The 18,881-nt window shown below is 45.7% G+C and overlaps 1 protein-coding gene across 1 annotated transcript; it reads left to right on the forward strand.

Annotated features, from left to right (window-relative positions):
- The first annotated feature begins 2,925 nt into the window (after positions 1-2,925).
- LOC139383380 (RNA polymerase-associated protein RTF1 homolog) lies at positions 2,926-18,881 on the forward strand. The gene is made up of 17 exons (XM_071127906.1): positions 2,926-3,287; positions 4,439-4,570; positions 4,803-4,962; positions 6,908-7,106; positions 8,214-8,358; positions 8,462-8,573; positions 8,837-8,981; positions 9,942-10,119; positions 10,378-10,460; positions 10,754-10,841; positions 12,099-12,206; positions 13,809-13,886; positions 14,178-14,299; positions 15,747-15,804; positions 16,039-16,113; positions 17,312-17,534; positions 18,305-18,881. Exons 1-17 carry the CDS (start codon positions 3,204-3,206, stop codon positions 18,409-18,411), a joined length of 2,097 nt encoding a protein of 698 aa, XP_070984007.1. The 5' UTR covers positions 2,926-3,203; the 3' UTR covers positions 18,412-18,881.

Consider the following 18,881-nt stretch of genomic DNA (forward strand, 5'->3'; position numbering starts at 1 on the left):
TAACATTTCTTGTTTTTATTGAGGACTTGGATGGATGATGCTTGTATACCTCATATGCAGACTCCTGTGTGTGCACGGTCGTTAGATGGCTGTGAAATCAATCTCCAGTTGAAAGGGACCCATCTGCCGTTATCACTCAGCGTGATTCCAATGGTGTTGACTTAAGAACAGAAAATAAGGCATTAGAATCGAGTTAGAATTGAGTTAGCATTAGAATTCGAGTTAGCATTAGAATCGAGTTAGCATTAGAATCGTTTAGTCTGTTTACTTGTATGCTTATCAATAAGCATATTTGAAACAGAATTTTAGTTAGCATAACATACAATGTAGTATCGTAAGAAAATCTGTCGATACCTTGTCGAACCAGAGGGGATTTTGATCATCTTGTATCCTACCGTGACTAGAGGAAGCATTTTTTTTTGAGAATGGAATTTGCAAAAGAGTAATCAGATGTTCGTCTTGGACCCAAACAGTTCTGGAGCATATTAGCTTTCACAAGATCACACAGTGATATTGGAAATGAGTCAAGCAAGTAGTTTGCTTTGTCCCAGATCTGTTTTGTGCTGTCGTGGAAACCTGGCGTTGGCATGACGGCACAAACAGACTGGTAGCCAGGTTAATATGTACTTTGTGCTGTCGTGGAAACCTATTTGGCGTTGGCATGATAGCACAAACAGAGTGGTAGCCAGGTTAATATGTACTTTGTGCTGTCGTGGAAACCTATTTGGCGTTGGCATGACGGCACAAACAGACTGGTAGCCAGGTTAATATGTACTTTGTGCTGTCGTGGAAACCTATTTGGCGTTGGCATGACGGCACAAACAGTGGTAGCCAGGTTAATATGTACTTTGTGCTGTCATGGAAACCTGGCGTTGGCATGACGGCACAAACAGACTGGTAGCCAGGTTAATATGTACTTTGTGCTGTCATGGAAACCTATTTGGCGTTGGCATGACGGCACAAACAGAGTGGTAGCCAGGTTAATATGTACTTTGTGCTGTCGTGGAAACCTATTTGGCGTTGGCATGACGGCACAAACAGACTGGTAGCCAGGTTAATATGTACTTTGTGCTGTCGTGGAAACCTATTTGGCGTTGGCATGACAACACAAACAGACTGGTAGCCAGGTTAATATGTATTTTGTGCTGTCGTGGAAACCTATTTGGCGTTGGCATGACGGCACAAACAGAGTGGTAGCCAGGTTAATATGTACTTTGTGCTGTCGTGGAAACCTATTTGGCGTTGGCAGACTGGTATTGTATATCTAATAAGGTGAAAGAAGTATCATACAAACTCATTCATAGAATCTACCCTGTAAACACCTTTTATTATACACAGATTCTAAATAAATAAATACAAATGTGCATTTTGTGGTTGTGACCCAGAGACTCTTGACCATTTATTTTGGGACTGTTCTTATGTCATAAAATATTGGAGTGAGTTAGAATATTTTATTTTAAAATAAACTACTATTAATGTTTGGTATGTTTAATTTAGATCCAAATGATATATATACCCTGATTTAACTTGAATTTTGTATTTGTTTTATTTTTCATGGATTATTTATCCATAAAATAAGTGGGTGGAGAACAAACCCGACTTCGCATTGTTTAAGAGAATTTAAATATTATTTCAAAATGATCAATAAATGTAAAAACAAAAAAGCAATGCCATAAAACTGTTTGACAAATTGAAAATCTCAATATTTGTTAGGTTTATGTACTATTGTTTGTATATTTCTGCATTTGCATTTGTTTTAAAGTTCATAATAATAATAAACATTATACTTTATACTTTATGTTTCTAGAACCGTACCGCAATTAAGAATCGAATCACGTTTAGATGGAGTAGTTGGCTGTTTTTGGCTGCCAGAGCCAATTCACCTTTAAACAGAACATGTAAGGAAGGTCCTTGGACTATAAAGAGTAACGTTAGGCTCTTTTTAGTCCATTATTGGGCTAAGCCAATAATAATAGCAGGGCATTCTGATTCATAGCCACAACGACAAGCTATTTGATGAAGTGAATCACAGAATGTACACTATCAATAAATAAACTAGTTTTGAAATCTCAATGTAGTTACTTAACGTTACTCAATTTTTTTTTAACCTTTCAGGTCAGTTAAGAACATATTCTTATTTTCAATGACGGCCTAGTGGGTTAACTGCCTGTTCAGGAGCAGAACGACAGATTTGTACCTTGTCAGCTCGGGGATTTGAACTCGCAACCTTCCGGTTACTAGTCCAACGCTCTAACCACTAGGCTACCCTGCCAACATTACACGGTAAATGATGACTTTAGCTAAACCAGCTAAAAAAAAAGAAATCAATTTGGATCTGTCTCTTGAATTGATTTAAAACTGGCCTCTGGTAGATAGCATTGTGTTCATCACTCACGGAGTAGAATACATATGATAACATTTGTATATATATTTAGTTCACCTTCATTTAACTAGGTTGGCTAGTTGAGAACAAGTTCTCATTTGCAACTGTGATCTGGCCAAGATAAAGCAAAGCGATTCGACACATACAACAACACAGAGTTACACATGGAATAAACAAAACATACAGTCAATAATACTGTAGAACAAAATAAAACAAAAAGTCTATGTACAGTGAGTGCAAACAAGGTAAGATAAGGGAGTTAAGGCAATAAATAGGCCATGGTGGCGAAGTAATTACAATATAGCAATTAAACACTGGAATGGTAGATGTGCAGAAGATGAATGTGCAAGTAGAGATACTGGGGTGCCAAGGAGCAAGATAAATAAATACATAAATACAGTATGGGGATGAGGGAGTTGGATGGACTATTTACAGATGAGCTAAGCACAGGTGCAGTGATCAGTGAGCTAACAGACTTATACATGTATAATCATTAAATAAATAACATCTAGTTCCCATATCCAAGGTGTTGTGGTCCGTGTAGATTTTAACGTCGTCCCTGAAAACACAACCGCTGCTATTTTCAGTTCCACTTGGTTTTTGTTTGTTTGTTTGTTTGTTTGTTTGTTGCGCATGCTCAGTGGTACTGTAGCGCCTTTGTGTGTGTGTGTGTATATGCGTGTGTGTTTGTGTGCGCGCGCGTGTGTGTGTGTCTCAGGACCAGTTCAGGGTCTGTCCGTGCTAAACTACTTAGCTACCCGCCGTTTCTCTCGTCTTCAACAACACACAGAGGTAGTCGAGCTCATCCACTAGCTAAATCATGGTGAATGTAAAGAAACGGAAAGGTCGAGTCGTTATCGACTCTGACTCTGAAGACAGCGCTAGTGATGATAATTTAGATCAGGTGAGTTTTGCACCTTGTCTGGATTGTTCATTTGTTTTCCTGCTACTTAGTAGGCAGTGGTGTGTTTTGACAACTGGATAAGAACAGTGTGAGGGTTAGCATGTTAGCATGCTGTGTCTTGAGTTTGGAGGAAAACACCGCGCCGTAAGGCCTGAAGTTTTTACAGGCGTTATTTCAATCCCAGTATAATATCACGTGGAAACATTCATCTAAACGCATTTTTAATCATTTAGTCGTGAAATAAATACACTGACCTGCGGATTTATAACATTTCTATATCATGCAAGACGTAATGGGCGCTGCTAAAGTTAAATATTTTGGTGTTGATCAAAACAGTTAGCTAGTTAGCTAGTTAGCTTAACCATAAGCTAAAGTTAGCTTCGGAGGAATGTGTTCAAAGATAACATGTTACTTACTTTACACACCATGTTGTGCTATTAAAAACATGCCAGTCGTAGATTTAACATCACGTAACTTGCCGCAGTGAAGTTGCTAACTAGCTACTTATCTTTGCTAGCTTGGCGTTTTAAGTCGTAATACTAGTTAGTTAGCAGCTAATTAATATCATAATGCTGCTGTTGGTAGTTAACATTTCGGGCCTGTTGGTTAACATCAACAAACATAGCTACTATTAAACAAAATTGACACACACTGCAACAGAGAGATGTATTAGTCAGTGATGTCTCATTTAGTTATTTACACAGCACCATATCGAAATAGAATAAGTTAAGTTGCACAACTATAAAATGAAAGACGACAACAATAGAAGTGAGTGACAAACTATGAATCACTGACTACTACAGTACCTTAATGTTTTCTAACATGCTGAAACCACTGTAAATATGCTGTAAAGGTGATTGTCAGTCAACTGAAATGTTACTTTGACACATCCGCTGTCCCCAGAGCAAACCATGCAGCATTCATCCTGCAAAAATCTATTCATATTAACTATTGATCTACGTTGTTACAAGATGTCAGTTCCTCCACCATTGTGTCTTTTTTTTTTTGGTATTCAGAATATCGAATAATATCTATATCGTAACATAATATGTGCTTCTCAACTTTGGCCTCTGTTTCCCCATCACTGTAAGTTCACTCACGCGTGCTTTAAACTCACCTTTGTTTTGTCTCTCTCACTCTGTGGCCCCCAGGAGCTCCTGTCTCTGGCCACCAAGAGGAAGAGGGTGGACTCCGATGACCAGCAGGACGACCAGCAGGATGACCAGCCAGTCAGCAAGCCTGCAGCCTCATCGGACTCCGAGACATCAGACAGTGATGATGAAGTATGTCACAGTAACGTCCTCTCTCTCCGTATTGTTTGATCTTCTTATGGCTGTTTTCCCGGACTAAGAAGCATGTCCAATGTAGGGTCACCTTTGAAATAACTTCTTAATCCCAGACTAGGCTTAATCTGTGTACAGGATATCAGCCCTTACGGTAGTGGCATGAAAGAGACACTGTATTTGTTAACACACTTTCTGTTTTTTTTTGTGTGTGTGTGTTGTTTTGACGTAGTGGACCGCCGGTGGTCCTAAAGTCAAGAAGAAGGTCAAGCCAGGGAAACCGACGGCAACCGAGAAGAAGAAAGAGGCAGCGAAGAAGAGAGCACATAAAGCTGCGTCGTCCGGGAGTTCTGGGGGAGACAGTTCAGCTGACAGCTCCGCCCCTGAGGAGGGTACGTTTACATCTTCTTTTTTTGCAGCCCGATTCTACACCCTTTCTTACGACGTGTGAACTTGCATACGCCCTCTCGTGGATTCAATAGTGGAAACTCCCTCCAGCAGGGCGGCAGGGTAGCCTAGTGGTTAGAGCGTTGGGCCAAAATGTTGCTAGTTCGAATCCCAGAGTTGACAAGGTAAAAATCTGTCATTCTGCCCCTGAACAAGGCACTTAACCCACTGTTCCTAGGCTGTCATTGTAAATAGGAATTTGTTCGTAACTGACTTGCCTGGTTAAATAAAGGTTAATAAATAAATAAACATGCTTACAACAATCACATTTTTTTTATGTCCATGGTGTGGAGTGTGCAAGTCCACACTTCAGGAAGTAACCCAAGAGAGTGGCAGCTGTCTGTGGTTCCACTAACAACAGTAAGTTTTCTGAAGGTCTGGGCTCTTTCTGGAATCCTCTGTCCTTGGCTCCTTCTCAAAACATATTGGAGAGGATGATCCGAGGGGAGAGATCTTCCATCTTCTCCTACAATATGGTTGAGAAGGAGGTGAGGAGATAGGATGCAAGGAATCATATAAAAAGGAATTGAGACAGACCCCAAGAGAGTGGTTAATTGCTGCCTTTGGTTAATGTGACCAACAATTGTTTTGACTCTTGTATCGAAAGATGCCTTAACACAGACAAAATATGTTGCTATAGAGACGGCCCTGTATCGCCGTGGCCGTAGAGGCGGCACTGTATCTTCGTGGCCGTAGAGGCGGCACTGTATCTTCGTGGCCGTGGAGGCGGCACTGTATCTTCGTGGTCGTGGAGGCGGCACTGTGTCTTCGTGGTCGTGGAGGCGGCACTGTGTCTTCGTGGCCGTGGAGGCGGCCCTGTGTCTTCGTGGCCGTGGAGGCGGCCCTGTGTCTTCGTGGCCGTGGAGGCGGCCCTGTATCTTCGTGGCCGTGGAGGCGGCCCTGTATCTTCGTGGCCGTGGAGGCGGCCCTGTATCTTCGTGGCCGTGGAGGCGGCCCTGTATCTTCGTGGCCGTGGAGGCGGCCCTGTATCTTCGTGGCCGTGGAGGCGGCCCTGTATCTTCGTGGCCGTGGAGGCGGCCCTGTATCTTCGTGGCCGTGGAGGCGGCCCTGTATCTTCGTGGCCGTGGAGGCGGCCCTGTATCTTCGTGGCCGTGGAGGCGGCCCTGTATCTTCGTGGCCGTGGAGGCGGCCCTGTATCTTCGTGGCCGTGGAGGCGGCCCTGTATCTTCGTGGCCGTGGAGGCGGCCCTGTATCTTCGTGGCCGTGGAGGCGGCCCTGTATCTTCGTGGCCGTGGAGGCGGCCCTGTATCTTCGTGGCCGTGGAGGCGGCCCTGTATCTTCGTGGCCGTGGAGGCGGCCCTGTATCTTCGTGGCCGTGGAGGCGGCCCTGTATCGTCGTGGCCGTGGAGGCGGCCCTGTATCGTCGTGGCCGTGGAGGCGGCCCTGTATCGTCGTGGCCGTGGAGGCGGCCCTGTATCGTCGTGGCCGTGGAGGCGGCCCTGTATCGTCGTGGCCGTGGAGGCGGCCCTGTATCGTCGTGGCCGTGGAGGCGGCACCGTATCTTCGTGGCCGCGGAGGCGGCACCGTATCTTCGTGGCCGCGGAGGCGGCACCGTATCTTCGTGGCCGCGGAGGCGTCCCTGTATCTTCGTGGCCGCGGAGACGGCCCTGTATCGTCGCGGAGACGGCCCTGTATCGTCGCGGAGACGGCCCTGTATCGTCGCGGAGACGGCCCTGTATCGTAGCGGAGACGGCCCTGTATCTTCGTGGCCGCGGAGGTGGCCCTGTATCGTCGTGGCCGCGGAGGCGGCCCTGTATCGTCGCGGAGGCGGCCCTGTATCGTCATATAGATGCAGTCTAAAAGACGATCTCCTTTATGCCGTCTCTCTCCACAACAATGCTAACACCATATAATGTTCTCCTCCACCAGGTGAGGTGTCTGACTCAGAGAGCAACAGCTCTGCCTCCAGCTCAGACTCCTCGTCGGAGGACGATGTCTTCAGGGACGGCTACGGAGAGGACCTGATGGGAGACGAGGAGGACAGGGCTCGGCTGGAGCAGATGACGGAGAAGGAGAGGGAGCAGGAGCTCTTCAACAGGATAGAGAAGAGAGAGGTGCTCAAGAGGAGGTAAGAATAGGATCAGCAGGAGAGTTGTTACTGTCTGTCTGGAGCCATCAGAGTACAGAGCTAGGGGGTGTGTTCACCAGGAGAGTTGTTACTGTCTGGAGCAATCAGAGTACAGAGCCAGGGGGTGTGTTCACCAGGAGAGTTGTTACTGTCTGGAGCAATCAGAGTACAGAGCCAGGGGGTGTGTTCACCAGGAGAGTTGTTACTGTCTGGAGCAATCAGAGTACAGAGCCAGGGGGTGTGTTCACCAGGAGAGTTGTTACTGTCTGGAGCAATCAGAGTACAGAGCCAGGGGGTGTGTTCACCAGGAAAGTTGTTACTGTCTGGAGCCATCAGAGTACAGAGCTAGGGGTTGTGTTCACCAGGAGTGTTGTTACTGTCTGTCTGGAGCCATCAGAGTACAGAGCTAGGGGGTGTGTTCACCAGGATAGTTGTTACTGTCTGGAGCCATCAGAGTACAGAGCTAGGGGTTGTGTTCACCAGGAGTGTTGTTACTGTCTGTCTGGAGCCATCAGAGTACAGAGCTAGGGGGTGTGTTCACCAGGAGAGTTGTTACTGTCTGGAGCCATCAGAGTACAGAGCTAGGGGGTGTGTTCACCAGGAGAGTTGTTACTGTCTGGAGCCATCAGAGTACAGAGCTAGGGGGTGTGTTCAGCAGGAGAGTTGTTACTGTCTGTCTGGAGCCATCAGAGTACAGAGCTAGGGGGTGTGTTCACCAGGATAGTTGTTACTGTCTGGAGCCATCAGAGTACAGAGCCAGGGGGTGTGTTCACCAGGATAGTTGTTACTGTCTGGAGCCATCAGAGTACAGCGCCAGGGGGTGTGTTCACCAGGAGAGTTGTTACTGTCTGTCTGGAGCCATCAGAGTACAGAGGCTTGTGAACATTATTCTAGTTATTTTGTTCATATAACGAATCTCCAAGAAAAGTTAATGAATAGCACACCCAAGATATAGAGTTTTACATCCCTGTGGCTGTTATACTTGATCAGTAGACCAGTTGATTTTGTTCAACTGTTTTAGGTGATTGAAATGAATATCCTGGGATCATTACTATGTAACTCATCGTGGAACACCATTCGTCTGACCCTGTCAATCTTTCTGTACAGATTTGAAATAAAAAAGAAGCTGAAAACAGCAAAGAAGAAGGAGAAAGAGGAGAAGAAAAAGAACCACGAGGAAGAACAGAAGAAGAAGAGGGAGAGATCGTCCAGTGGTCATCATGAAGACAGAACTCATCAGGACCAGCAAGTGGTGAGTTCATCCTCTAATCCCAAACCTTGTCTTAGAAACAACAACGCGCCACTTTGTGTTCCGTAGTCCTTAACCGGTACGTTGTGCCTGCGTTCTCCTGTAGGTTATGTCTCACAACAAGGAGAGGAGAACTAAACGGGATGAGAAGCTGGATAAAAAGTCTCAGGCCATGGAGGAACTGAAAGCGGAGAGAGAGAAAAAGAAAACAAGGACAGGTCTGTTGGCTGTGTAGTGTTTGTCCTCACATTTCCATTGTCGTCAAGCGATACATGTAGTAGTCAATAGATTGCATTTATGCACTGGGTCAACAGGTGGAAGTGAAACGGGGAGGTGTATATTTATCTATATTTCTCCAATAAGAAACGTTGCTGACCTTTGATCTCTGTTGGGAGAACAGAATACGTGTTTGTGAAATGTACTTTAAATACAGTTTGATTTGTCTGCTAAATGACAAAAAAACACCAATGGATTTGGACAGCGGAGCTCCTGGCGAAACGGCAGCCCCTGAAAACCAGCGAGGTTTACTCGGACGATGAGGAGGAGGAGGAAGAGGAGGAGGACGACAAATCATCCGTAAAGAGCGATCGTAGTTCACACTCTTCATCTTATTCCGAAGACGAAGAGTGAGTATCTTTCTATCTATCCTTTGCAGATAATGATAGACATGAGGGTTTAATTGATAGTACAACTGTGTGTCAGCTGTAGCTAGACAGATAATGGTTGAATTGATAGTACTACTGTGTGTGTCAGCTGTAGCTAGACAGATAATGGTTTAATTGATAGCACTACTGTGTGTCAGCTGTAGATAGACAGATAATGGTTTAATTGATAGTACTGCTGTGTCTCAGCTGTAGCTAGACAGATAATGGTTGAATTGATAGTACTACTGTGTGTGTCAGCTGTAGCTAGACAGATAATGGTTTAATTGATAGCACTACTGTGTGTCAGCTGTAGCTAGACAGATAATGGTTGAATTGATAGTACTACCGTGTGTCAGCGGTAGATCGACAGATAATGGTTTAATTGATAGACAGGTAATGGTTTAATTGATAGTACTACTGTGTCTCAGCTGTAGATAGACAGGTAATGGTTTAATTGATAGACAGGTAATGGTTTAATTGATAGTACTACTGTGTCTCAGCTGTAGATAGACAGATAATGGTTTAATTGATAGACAGATAATGGTTTAATTGATAGACAGATAATGGTTTAATTTATAGACAGATAATGGTTTAATTTATTGTACTACTGTGTCAGCTGTAGATAGACAGATAATGGTTTAATTGATAGTACTGCTGTGTCTCAGCTGTAGATAGACAGATAATGGTTTAATTGATAGACAGATAATGGTTTAATTGATAGACAGATAATGGTTTAATTGATAGTACTACTGTGTCTCAGCTGTAGATAGTTGTTCAGTGTCAGGTAGCGTTTTGATCATAGCTCCATATGACAGTTGGTTCCATTCGGTCTTGTAAGTTGTTTTTCTTGAGTTAAAAAAACACTTTTTTATTTTATTTACCAACAATTCGACACCTCTCTGCATGACCAACGTTTCCGTTTCCTGTCTTGTGGCGTTCCAGGAAAGAGGAGACGCCACCAAAGTCACAACCCGTGTCACTACCAGACGAACTGAATCGTGTCCGTCTGTCCCGACACAAACTGGAGCGTTGGTGTCACATGCCGTTCTTCCAGAAGACCGTCAGCGGCTGCTTCGTACGGATCGGCATCGGGAACAGTAGTACCAAACCAGTTTACAGGGTAACAAGATGCATTTATTGGGACAGTTTCCTGGACCCAGATTATTATTTTTTAAAATTTAAAATCAAAGTTCAATGGTGAATCCCCATTGAAAGTGACTAGGGTTTACTCTGTGTCTGAGGGAAACCAGCCTGAGTCCGTATTCCTATTTAACTTTGGAGATTGTTCCTTGGCAAAACCTTTTTTCTATATGTTTCATTTGGATTTTCAGTTAGCTATGTTCAATAATGAGTATTTCTTGTAATTCCCTGTGATAAGGTGGCTGAAATAGTTGACGTGGTAGAGACGGCTAAAGTGTACCAGTTGGGAACCACCCGGACGAACAAAGGACTACAGTTACGGTAATACTACTCAGCTCTTACCTGCTACTACCCTTGGCTTCTCCTCTGCCTGTTTCTCTCCTCCTGTTTCTCTCCTCCTGTTTCTCTCCTCCTCTGCCTGTTTCTCTCCTCCTGTTTCTCTCCTCCTGTTTCTCTCCTCCTGTTTCTCTCCTCCTGTTTCTCTCCTCCTCTGCCTGTTTCTCTCCTCCTGTTTCTCTCCTCCTGTTTCTCTCCTCCTGTTTCTCTCCTCCTCTGCCCGTGTCTCTATGCCGACTAAATGTTTCTCTGTGCTCTGTCCCATATTTCTCCTCTAGGCATGGTGGTGACACCCGAGTCTTCAGACTGGAGTTTGTGTCCAATCAGGAGTTCACAGAAAACGAGTTCATGAAGTGGAAAGAGGCGGTGAGTTGACTGGAGGAGCATGCTGATTGGATGGTTGACTTGGGGAAGTGGCAGGAGGAGAATGCTGATTGGATGTAGACTTGAGGAAGTGGCAGTGGGAGAATGCTGATTGGATGGTTGACTTGAGGAAGTGCCAGTGGGAGCGTACTGATTGGATGGTTGACTTGAGGAAGTGCCAGTGGGAGCGTGCTGGTTGGATGGTTGACTTGAGGAAGTGCCAGTGGGAGCGTGCTGGTTGGATGAGGCAAAGACTTCAAACGACAGACCAGCTGAATAACGAGAGTGAATGTTGTGGATCTAAGGTGGATAGTTAGATGGCTAGTTAGATGGCTAGTTAGATGGCTGGTTAGGTGGCTGGCTAGTTAGGTGGCTGGCTAGTTAGGTGGCTGGCTAGTTAGGTGGCTGGCTAGTTAGGTGGCTGGCTAGTTAGGTGGCTGGCTAGTTAGGTGGCTGGCTAGTTAGGTGGCTGGCTAGTTAGGTGGCTGGCTAGTTAGGCGGCTGGTTAGTTAGGCGGCTGGTTAGGTGGCTGGCTGGTTGGATGGCTAGTTTTATGGCTAGTTTAGGTGGCTGGTTGGATGGATGGCTGGTTGGATGGCTAGCTAGATGGCTAGTTAGGTGGCTGGTTCGGAGGCTGGCTGGTTCGGAGGCTGGCTGGTTCGGAGGCTGGCTGGCTGGTTCGGAGGCTGGCTGGCTGGTTCGGAGGCTGGCTGGCTGGTTCGGAGGCTGGCTGGCTGGTTCGGAGGCTGGCTGGCTGGTTCGGAGGCTGGCTGGCTGGTTCGGAGGCTGGCTGGCTGGTTCGGAGGCTGGCTGGCTGGTTCGGAGGCTGGCTGGCTGGTTCGGAGGCTGGTTGGTTGGATGGCTGGTTGGTTGGATGGCTAGTTATATGGCTGGCTGGATGGCTAGTTATATGGCTGGCTGGTTGGTTAGATGGCTGGTTGGTTAGATGGCTAGTTATATGGCTGGTCGTGTTGAATGGCTAGTTATATGGATGGCTGGTTGGTTGGATGGCTAGTTATATGGATGGCTGGTTGGTTGGATGGCTAGTTATATGGGTGGCTGGTTGGTTGGATGGCTGGTTGGGTGGCTGGCTGGTTAGATGGCTAGTTGGGTGGCTGGCTGGTTAGGTGGCTGGCTGGTTAGATGGCTAGTTAGATGGCTAGTTAGCCTCACGGGTTATGCCATGTTATGTCAGGATTACGTAGAACAGTGTCTAGTGGAGTATTGAAGGTGTTTGATATGTCTCCTCTCTGCCTACAGATGATCATAGCCAGTATGCAGGTTCCCACTCTAGATGAGATCAATAAGAAGGAACAGGCCATCAAAGAGGCTTGTAACTACAAATTCAACGACAAAGACATCGAGGACGTAAGTACACCACATGACCAAAAGTATGTGGACACCTGCTTCGTCCAACATCTCATTCCAAAAATCATGGGCATTAATATGGAGTTGGTCTCCCCCCCTTTTACTGCTATAACAGCCTCCATTCTTCTGGGAAGGCTTTCCACTAGATGGGGGGGGGGGGGACTTGCCTCCATTCAGCCACAGGCATTAGTGAGGTCGGGCACTGATGTTGGGGCGATTAGGCAAATTCATCCCAAAGGTGTTCGATAGGGTTGAGGTCAGGGCTCTGTGCAGGCCAGTCAAGTTCTTCCACACCGATGTCCACAAACCATTTCTGTGTGGACCTCGCTTTTGAAAACGGGGGCATTGTCATGTTGAAACAGGAAAGTTCCTTCCCCAAACTGTTGCCACAAAGTTGGAAGCACAGAATCGTCTAGAATGTCATTATATGCTGTAGCGTTAAGATTTCCCTTCACTGGAACTAAGGGGCCGGGCCTGAACCATGAAAAACAGCCCCAGGCCATTATTCCTCCTCCACCAAACTTTACAGTTGGCACTGTGCATTGGGGCAGGTAACGTTCTCCTGGCCAAACCCAGATTTGTCTGTCAGACTGCCAGAATATGAAGTGTTGTTCATCACTCCAGAGAACGTGTTTCCACTGCTCCAGAGTCCAATGGCGGCGAGGTTTACACCACACCAGCCGACGCTTGGCATTGCGCATGGGGATCTTAGGCTTGTGTGCGGCTGCTTGGTCATGGAAATCCATTACATGAAGCTCCCTACGAAACAGTTATTGTGCTGACGTTGCTTCCAGGTGGTTGATGTCACAGGAAGGCCAAAAAGATCAAAGGACATCGGGTGGTGTAGGTGTCTTGGAGGGCAGGCAGTGTGCCTCCGGTGATGCGTTGGGCTGACCGTACCACCGTCTGGAGAGCCCTGCGGTTGTGGGCAGTGCAGTTGGTGATTGAGCATCTGTAAAAGTTTGTGAGGGTCTTAGGTGACAAGCCAAATTTCTTCAGCCTCCCGAGGTTGAAGAGGCGCAACACCACACTGTCTGTGTGGGTGAACCATTTCAGATGGTCCGTGATGTTAATGCCGAGGAACTTAAAACGTTTCACCTTCTCTACTGCGATCCCATCGGTGTGGTTAGGGAGGTGCTCCCTCTGCTGTCTCCTGTAGTTCACTTTCAGCTCCTTCGTTTTGTTGAGGGAGAGGTTATTTTCCTGGCACCACTCTGCCAGGGCCCTCACCACCTCCCTGTAGGCTCCTCCCCTCACCACACTTAGAAATCCTCACTTAGAAGTCTAAGATGTGTCAAAGAATATTCTATCCAGCTCAGGGCTCCAGCTATGATCAAACTCGTTGGTTACAGCAGAGACGTTCTGTTCACTACTGGATCGAGATCCATGCTGCCTAAATTGTTTTGTGGGTAAAAAAAATATAATAATTGTATTATTTACAAATGTTATTTTGGGGGGGGTTAGGATGCACTTCCGGTAATACCCTATGCCCCGGGATGGTACAGAAACTACATGATGGAATAACGATCCTGCCCAACCCTTAGTGTATAATGTTGAATTTCAACCCAGATGTGATTTTGTTGTTGATTTGTTTATTCACAGATTGTAAAAGAGAAAGATAGGTTCCGAAAGGCCCCTTCCAACTACGCCATGAAGAAAACATCACTACTCAAAGATAAGGTAGATTAACAAACGTTTCTTAACCCAGGAAGTTTGTTTTTCATTAGCTGTGTACTACTGTGTACTTGTTAATAGTTGTGTATGCTACTGTGCGTACTACTACTGTGTACTACTGCTGTGTACTGCTGTGTGTACTACTGTGTACTTGTTTATACCTGTGTATGCTACTGTGTGTACTGCTGTGTGTACTACTGTGTGTACTGCTATTTACTGTGTGTGGTCCTCCCCTTCCTCCTCTGAGGAGCCCCCACTGGTATATACACATGTTATAATGTGTGTTCTCACCTCCAGGCCATGGCAGAGGAGAGTGGAGAAGGAGACCGAGCCAAAGAGATCCAGGACCAGCTGAATGAGTTGGAGGAGAGGGCCGAGCATCTGGACAGACAGAGGACCAAAAACATCTCTGCCATCAGGTGAGACCATCGCCTGTCTTCCCCCGCCTCCTGTCTCCCCCCCTGCCCCCTATCTTAACCCCCCCCCCCGCCCCCTGTCTTCCCCCCAGTTGGTGGCGTTATAATGTTGTTCTTTACCTGATGCATAGTTTACTGATCAGTAAAATTCTGTTCTGAAGTCCTTGATTTACTGTTTTTCTACCTTTTTTACTTTTGAGTCATTTAGCCGACGCTCTTATCCAGAGAGACTGGCAGTAGTGAGTCATTTAGCCGACTCTCTTATCCAGAGAGACTGGCAGTAGTGAGTCATTTAGCCGACTCTCTTATCCAGAGAGACTGGCAGTAGTGAGTCATTTAGCCGACTCTCTTATCCAGAGAGACTGGCAGTAGTGAGTCATTTAGCCGACTCTCTTATCCAGAGAGACTGGCAGTAGTGAGTCATTTAGCAGACTCTCTTATCCAGAGCGGCTGGCAGTAGTGAGTCATTTAGCGACTCTCTTATCCAGAGCGGCTGGCAGTAGTGAGTCGTTTAGCCGACTCTCTTATCCAGAGCGACTGGCAGTAGTGAGTCATTTAGCCGACTCTCTTATCCAGAGCGACTGGCAGTAGTGAGTCATTTAGCCGACTCTCTTATCCAGAGAGACTGGCAGTAGTGAGTCGTTTAGCAGACTCTCTTATCCAGAGCGACTGGCAGTAGTGAGTAATTTAGCCGACTCTCTTATCCAGAGAGACTGGCAGTAGTGAGTCATTTAGCCGACTCTCTTATCCAGAGTGGCTGGCGGTGGTGAGTCATTTAGCCGACTCTCTTATCCAGAGCGGCCGGCGGTGTTGAGTGCATACATTTTCGTACCTTTTCCCCGAATAGGTGCACCGTGGGTAACAAACCCACAACCCGCGTCCTTAGAATCAATTTCAAAAGACAAAAGAAAATACAAATGTATGTATTTTTTGGGGGGGTGTCAGTAACTGTTGCCAGTCGTGTCAGCAAACATATTTTAGATTGGTAAGTTAGTCGGGCGGGCCAGCTATCTAAACTTAGATATATTGTCAAATGACCGACCGTGGGCCCCCATTAATTTTGTTAGTCGCACTCACTCAGATAACATATGAAAAACATTTCTCTCCGCCCATGGCAAAATGTGTAGAATTGCATGAAATTAAATTATAACATTTTAAAATATTCTCTCCATCCCATGACAAAATGTGGATGATTGCAGGATATTCAAAATTGAGCTTTGGGCCCCCAAAAGGCTAGTGTGTGGGTATGTATGTGGGTACGTAGACCAGCGAACCTCTGCAGCCCGCCCCCCATTGATAAGTTCAGATCAAAGTTGCCCATATCTGCGCTACCAACTGTTTCTGTCTCTCTCTCTCTCTTTCTTGCTCTCATCCTCTCTATATCTCTTTTTGCATCTCTCGGTCTATCTCTCTGTCTATATAAACCTCTCTGTCCATCTGTCTCCTCCAGCTACATCAACCAGAGGAATCGTAGCTGGAACATCGTGGAGTCTGAGAAAGCCCTAGTGGTAAGTATCCATACTACAGCTGTAGTGTGGTAAGTATCCATACTACAGCTGTAGTGTCTTAATTTGATCACTGTTACGCAGCAGGAAATTCAAATGAGCCTTGTGATTCACTGAACTTGCAGTTCTCTTTCTTGTCATTAGATCTGAACTACTGTAGCCTATCAAAACTAATTTCTTGTAAAAAAAAAGTGATTTATTTAATGTATATATATTTTTAAATACTATTTCTGTCAGGCTGAGGGTCAGAATGCCAAGATGCAGATGGACCCGTTTACTAGACGGCAGTGCAAACCGACCATGGTGTCTAACGTAAGTCTCAGATCCTCTCTCTCAATTCAACTCAAAGGGCTTTATTGGCATGGGGGGAAACATGTTTACATTGCCAAAGCAAGTGAAATAGATAACGAACAAAAGTGAAATGAACAGTGAACAATACACTCACAAAAGTTACAAAAGAATAGAGGCATTTTCAAATGTTATATAATTGTCTCTGTACCGTTTTGTAACGATGTGCAAATAGTTAAAGTACAAAAGGGAAAATAAATAAACATAAATATGGGTTGTATTTACAATGGTGTTTGTTCTTCACTGGTTGACCTTTTCTTGTGGCAACAGGTCACAAATCTTGCTGCTGTGATGCACACTGTGGAATTTCACCCAGTAGATATGGGAGTTTATCAACATTTGATTTGTTTTCGAATTATTTGTGGATCTGTGTAACCTGAGGGAAATATGTGTCTCTAATATGGTCATACATTGGGCAGGAGGTTAGGAAGTGCAGCTCAGTTTCCACCTCATGTTGTGGGCAGTGAGCACATAGCCTGTCTTCTCTTGAGAGCCAGGTCTGTCTACGGCGGCCTTTCTCAATAGCAAGGCTATGCTCACTGAGTCTGTACATAGTCAAAGCTTTCCTTAAGTTTGGGTCAGCCACAGTGGTCAGGTATTCTGCCACTATGTAAAACATTGCAGCTTGCAGGTAGAAAATATCCTGATTTTTAATTTGATTTTTTAAATCCTATAAATCACATCGGCCTATTAACTTGTGTCCCGCCCAAAGCTTTTAAAATTATTTTTATTTAATGACTTATTTAATTAGGGAAGTCGGTTAAGAACAAATTCTTACTTACATTGACGGCCAAACCCGGACGACTCTGGGCCAATTGTGTGTAGCCCTATGGGCCGGTTGTGATACAGCCTGGAATCGAACCAGGGCCTGTAGTGACGCCTCTAGCACTGAGATGCAGTGCCTTAGACCGCTGCGCCACTCGTGAGCTTAAAGCATCAGCCAAGCTCCATTTATATAGTTATACATTTAAAAGGGGATGGGGGGGGGGGGGGTAGCCAACCTCAGCAGTAAGGGCTACAAAGTCAGTCCCAGAGCCAGGGTGAGGGTTTGAGTGCTGAGATGATATAGTATCCACAAGCAACTTTAAGCGTTTTCTACACTTATTAAAATGAATAACTTGCCTGTCTGAAGTATTGACGTTTTGTGTTTGTGTTCTCACAGGCCAGAGACCCTTCAGTCCATGCAGCTATCCTCCAACACCTCAATGAGAAGTACGGAGAAGGGTCAGGCAAAGAGATGGACTTGGAGTTTGAGATGGGCAGGGGAGCAGGACAGGCTGCTCTGAAAGTCATCGACCCAACTAAGAACACCAGCGACCTATCAGAGGACCTCTTTAAAGTTCACGACTTTGACGTCAAGATAGACCTACAGGTTCCCAACGCAGGTGAGACGGACAGTTTCAAATGTCTACGTAACATGCACAAAGTGGTGAGTTCGATCCCTGCCTCCAGGAGGGTAGTTCAATGTGCACTAACGATACTGTTAGACATATGTATGTTTCCCCTAGGTGCAGGTCAGGGTCTTCCCCCCCCTCCCCCTAGGTGCAGATCAGGGGTTCCCCCCCCCCCCTAGGTACAGATCAGGGGTCCCCCCCCCCAGGTACAGATCAGTGTTTCCCCCCCCCCCCAGGTACAGATCAGGGTTTCTGTTAGACTTCTGTCTCCCAGAAGTCTCTGTCCTCATCCACAACCCGTGTCTCCTCCCGCTGATTACCCAGCATGCCTGTAGCAGCAGCTCTCACACTGTCTCCTAGAAGCCTCTGTATCTGTATCCTGTGCGCATGTAATAAATAAAATGCTTAACGAATATACACGTTAATTCCAATAGATTATGCTAAATAAACCTATAGACCGATAAGCATGGCTGGGTGGAATGGATTTACATCAATTCATAGGTTATAGGTTCATAGGCTAAAAAGACTTTCGCAATGTTTTTCTTTCTCCTCCCAGACGATTGGCCGGCGGCATTTTTTTTAAATCTGCTTTCTTTTTTTTATTGGCCAAAAGCCGGCTATGATCAGCTTCCCCTCACCAAGTCCTAACCTTAACCACTTGTGAGGGAAATGCTAAACTCACTCAAGGTCAGCGTCTAGGGGCACCTACACCTGTAACAACAGATGTGTCAGACTAATGTTGTTCCTCTGGTGTGTTTCAGAAGCCAAGTCTCTGTCAGTGAGCGCCAACACCCTGGCAGTGAAGGACGGTGCTCCACGTAGGTCTCTCAACCTGGAGGACTACAAGAAGAGGAGGGGCTTGATCTAAAGAACTACAGGAAGTAGATGAGGGGCTTCAACGACTGATCAAATGGCCTAAAACCTCAGTCAGTCAGAACCACCTGCATGTTGGTTGGCCATTCGCCCCAGGACACCAGTGTGTTTGAGGGAAGAGAGTGTGTATGTGTGAGAGGTGTGTGTGTGTGAGAGGTGTGTGTGTGTGAGAGGTGTGTGTGTGTGTGAGAGGTGTGTGAGAGAGAGATGTGTGACCGTATGCTTGAGTATGTGTGTGTGTGTGAGAGAGGCTGTCCATCTTAAAACGATAGGAAATAATAATTAAGAGAAGACAACTTTTTTTTTTTTTTTTTTCCCCCTCGAAGGTTTTCTCTTAGAAGACAGTTGTCCACCTTTACTTTTTTTTCCTCTCGTTATTATGTGGTAAAAATTGTACTTGGAATTGTGTTATTTTTCTTTTGTAATTTCTAAGTTTTTATAAATAAATCTGTTGGTTCTCCCTCA

The sequence above is a fragment of the Oncorhynchus clarkii genome, chromosome 25 (assembly GCF_045791955.1).
Source record: "Oncorhynchus clarkii lewisi isolate Uvic-CL-2024 chromosome 25, UVic_Ocla_1.0, whole genome shotgun sequence".
Lineage (NCBI taxonomy): Eukaryota > Metazoa > Chordata > Actinopteri > Salmoniformes > Salmonidae > Oncorhynchus > Oncorhynchus clarkii.

Bases quoted from the DNA above. Each gene is read 5' to 3' on its own strand.
- LOC139383380 (XM_071127906.1), top strand. From the start codon at position 3,204: ATGGTGAATGTAAAGAAACGGAAAGGTCGAGTCGTTATCGACTCTGAC. The intron at 4,963-6,907 runs GTACGTTTACAT...CTCCTCCACCAG, and splicing joins CAGCTCCGCCCCTGAGGAGG to GTGAGGTGTCTGACTCAGAG. The intron at 10,120-10,377 runs GTAACAAGATGC...CCCTGTGATAAG, and splicing joins GTACCAAACCAGTTTACAGG to GTGGCTGAAATAGTTGACGT.